The sequence below is a fragment of the Morone saxatilis genome, unplaced genomic scaffold (assembly GCF_004916995.1).
Source record: "Morone saxatilis isolate NCDOM2014 unplaced genomic scaffold, NCSU_SB_2.0 Contig1, whole genome shotgun sequence".
In the NCBI taxonomy this organism is placed as follows: Eukaryota; Metazoa; Chordata; class Actinopteri; family Moronidae; genus Morone; species Morone saxatilis.
Window position 1 is genome coordinate 19,175,282 of NW_023339651.1, and position 4,496 is coordinate 19,179,777.

Here is a 4,496-nt window from a genome sequence, read left to right on the forward strand (position 1 = left end):
TCTGCCCACCTTTCCTGTCTGTCTACAGCTGTCTCTATCAATAAAGCCAATAAAAATAAGGCCAAAAAAAAATTCAGATACTATTTTGAAAGAGAGATTTTCTAGAAATATAATACAAGATCAAAATTTTAACTTTCAAAGTCAAAATGACTTTTACTTATTAATCAGTATTTGACTTACTATCTCATAACTTAGACTTATCTTATAATTAAGTAGCTCAGAAATTTGATTTGGGCAAAAATGGGCTTCCATACATGTTTTCAAGACATCCCCCGAGCTGGACCATATATCAGATGTCACAGTTAAATTAAGGACAGAATTGCAGAACTGACTTATTATCTTGATTGTGCATGTTCAAAGGATAGTTGGCAGTAATGCACTAGGAAAGGTTTTGAAGCTGAGGTATTGGAAAATGACGACACATTTTATGGAGCTATGGACCTTTAGTAATAGGAACCCATTCAACAATCATTTCCAGGAGCCATAAATATGTAACTCATGGCGTAAGAGTGCTCAACTGCTCGTGTGATTACAGTGTTAAAGGGTTAAATGAATATACAGGTCCTTCACCCACACCTGGGATTAGACACTCAACGTGGAGCAGGCCACAGCAGGATTAGCCTCTGCAAGAGAGCAGGAGCATGCTACTGCTTCAGCCGTTGTATACAATATGTTGCTCTGTGCCTGAACATATGTCTAATGAGCACGTAGATCTTGTCATAACAAAAGACTGCTCTGCCTACGCAGGGCTGACTCAATATGTTCTTTGTCCAAATAAGCAGCGTGCATACAGTCTGTGAATAGGGAAGTTACATGACGTACATACCTTGTAACATAGAGCAAATATTGATTGACGTAAGACACATCTGGAAGTGGACCACACTGGAGGAAAGAAATGAAGTTTAATTGCATTAACTGTGTTTAAGTGGCACTGGCTAAAAGCAGCTACTAAGTAGCAAATGTCAACCCTCCTCTTAATCAGAAATCCACATCCACAGCCACATGGTTACTGAGCTCTCTCCCTGCTGTTTGTGTTGTTGTGCTTCACTTCACCCCATCAAAGCATTAAACCACGACTGTGTGACATTTACAGTAAACACTTTCACCTCTTCTATTTACTGCTTTTACACCTGCTGTCTTCACAGCCATCTTAAAAGGAATCACTTTTTTCTTGAAAAGTTATAATTCTGACCTGACTCATCATAAAAGTAAAAGATATTATCTTTCTAGATATATATTCTGTTAATATCTCATAATTACATTTTTTGAATATAATATTGACTTTGAAAGTGTTACTTACTTTTATATATATATATATATATATATATAATAATTTGTACACTACACTGTGCAATAACAGTATAATATTACTGATTACACCTTTTAATTAACTGTTGACTCTCTCCTGTGTGTGTGTGTGTGTGCAGGAGGAGAGAGGCGGGCCGCGCCCTCGCCTCTGCCACATGAAGAAGGGAGCCAGCGGCTACGGCTTCAACCTGCACAGTGAGAAGTCCAAACCAGGCCAGTTCATCAGAGCCGTGGACGAGGACTCTCCGGCACAGAGGGCCGGCCTCAGACCACAGGACAAGATCATCCAGGTAGCCACACACAGTCCCCTTTTCACATTGTTCTTGATTACTGAGAGTTTTGCCTGAGTGTGTGTGTGTGTGTGTGTATGTTTTGTCTGTATGTGTATCTGCTGTAATCCTATTACATCAGTGGACAAATGGGAAACTGAAATCCCGGGGGCCGTTGGGTTGTTCTCACATCGAGTGTATGCACTGTGCATATGTTTGTGTGTGTGTGTGCAGGTGTGTTCATGTTCCTGTGTGTCTGTGTTGTGTGTTTGAAGCACAAATGGGTATTTTCTCCCTCCCTGTGTGTGTGACGACCAGGCCTTCTGGCCATGTTGAACATGGCAGGGTCAGAGTTAATCCACTTACTGTGTCTGTGGGCTGAATGACAGCCTGCCTAAACAGTCTGTAGGGCCTCTGACACTCAGGAGAGAAGGGGGGGTACATGGTGGTGTAAATGAAGTAACACCACAACTGTACATAATGTATTCACATCAAGATAGAAGCTTTAAACAGGACATTGTGGGGGTTTAAAGGTGGGTTTCTGGAGCCACAACGCTGGGAATTTAAAGAATTCTCTGTGGGAGTCAGGGGAGTCAGTCAGACAAGGGTCACCGGGGGGGTAGTATAGTGTTCTGTACCACCTGTCCGATGTTCACAGCCAGTGTGGGAGTTGGTGAGACTGAGAGATTCCTGACGGTATTCCCACCTCGGATCGTCCTCCCACAGGAATTCCTCAGTGGCTTATCTCCCTGGATTCTTGATTCGTTCCAACTCTTGGAGTATGCTTGTGTACCACGCCCTGAGTTGGTAATGCTTTTACCAAATATTTTCCATCACTGGTACCATTGTTCTTCTGCCACTCTGTTTATCATTTTTTGGTACAGTCACAAAGTTGGCAACTGCATCTTTTGTTTAGCCTTCATCATTACTCTGCAGGCCCTCTGTGTCCACTGTTCTTATCGTCCAAGTGTTTGGAGTATTTCCAGCTCTGCAAGCAAACCTTTCTGTCATTTGTTGTGGGAACAGCTGTAGGGTACTATAGCTTTAGTCTGATATTTAGAGGCTTATGGTGCTTTTTTTGTAATTCAAGTTTTTATTTCTAAACATGGTACATAGCTCATTGGGTACAGCTTACATACAAAAATACAGAGGTACAGTAAACAAACAGCCTACGGGTTAGAGGTCAGGAGTCAGGTAGCTGTCAATTTTTGAATTTCTGTTTCATCTCCTATAAGGCAAAAACGTGGGGATAAGGATATTCCTACCCACACCTCTAAGAATTTCAGTCCACTTTGCCAAAATGGGTTGACCGTAGAACATTCCCATATGAGATGTATGAATGTGCCCTTCTGTCTCACACAATTAATTAGTTCATATTTCTTTATCTGTTTATTGCTATTATTATTATTATTATTATTAATTGAATAATGTATTAATGGTGTAGTTAATGTTGAACATCTACTCATTCACCAGTTGTCCAGTCTAGCCTAGCTCGTTTGTTTGTTCCAGCCAAAGTGCCTCTGAGCTGCTCCACAGTCATTGTACTGAAGGCCAGAGTGATTTTCCTCTCAGGGATCAGTGAAATGGAATAAAGCGGAGCTGCTAGTTTCACTCACTGGTTAGTGCCACCGAGGGTTTAATGCTGCTTTTGGAGATTTGTGATACTATAATAGAAATCTTAGGTAATTTCTCCAAATCTGGAGCCGTTTGTTTGGTCTTACAGTGAGTGGAAATCACTTTATTGATATAAAACCTGGGTCATTTAGTGCTAGTGCTGTGAGAGCTTAACCCTGTAGAGGAATTAGGATTAGAAATGATTTCATCAGCTCATTATTTCAAAAAACACTAAATAAACTGCCAACCTTTTTCTTATTCAGTTCATTGTTTTAAGTTATTTATCAAACAGAAATGTCAAACATTCCTGAGTTCTTGCTTCTTAAATGTGAATATTTGCTGCTTTTCAAGGGTTTCCAACTGTCCTGGAAAACCTGGTAAACATCCAGTCATGGAAACACATCATATTTGGTCATTTTAATCCATGTTGTCCTTGAAAGTTGTAATTGTATTTTAGCCCCTCACTCTGACGCGTATTTAGTTAGGAACTCGACTATTGGTAGGATGAGCTGTGCGCACACTTTAAAAAGGGTTTACCAGATGCTGACAGGAAAGGACTTGTAGCCATCTTTCAGAGTTGCGGTTAAAGGAAAACCGTAGCCAATTCACGGGAGACCCCGGCTCCGCTGCACTGTGACTGCAGCAGCTCTCAGAAAGGCTGACCACTACCTGTGATAAAGCTGAGACTTGACCATGCTCTCTGCGTCATTAATAAAGAGTTGAATGTGTCAATACCATAAACCGGTGTAAATGATGTGTCTGTTTGTGAGCAAGTGTGGTCCGGTACTGTCAGGAACTCCTCTGGAAAATGATTGCTTATGAATTGAATCTTGGGGGTTTGGACCTTTTTGGTTGGACAAAACAAGACGTTTAAAGAGGTCAGCTGAGGGGATCTGTGATCACTAGTTTTTGTCTAATCAGAGATGAAATGAATAATGGACTAATGAATAAAATGAATTTGTTGAGCTGTGGTAGCAGCTTTTCAAATCAGTCTGCTCTTATACTGCATAATTCATCTGAGTGTGTGTACGATTCAGAGAGTCAGACAAGTGAGCATAAAGCCTCTCCTCCTCTCTCAGGTGAACGGTGTGTCGATGATTGGCAAGCAGCACTCAGAGGTGGTGGCAGCCATCAAAGCGGGAGGAGACGAGACCACTATGCTGGTGGTCGATGCCGAGACTGAAGAATTCTTCAAGAGATGCAACGTCCTGCCCACCGAGGAACATGTCACTGGTATGTCACTCAAATGCCCAGATAGTGTCGCCAGAATCAGTGTGATCAGAAATATATATGCTAACTGATGAT

General features: G+C 41.4%; 1 protein-coding gene across 1 annotated transcript in view; it reads left to right on the plus strand.

The window, feature by feature from the left end:
• The window catches only part of LOC118334286 (Na(+)/H(+) exchange regulatory cofactor NHE-RF1-like), a 30,460-nt gene that overhangs the window by 23,495 nt on the left and 2,469 nt on the right, over positions 1-4,496 (plus strand). Inside the window, 2 exon segments of the mRNA XM_035670136.1 lie at positions 1,428-1,598; positions 4,271-4,424. Of these exon segments, the coding sequence (XP_035526029.1) occupies positions 1,428-1,598; positions 4,271-4,424 (325 nt within the window).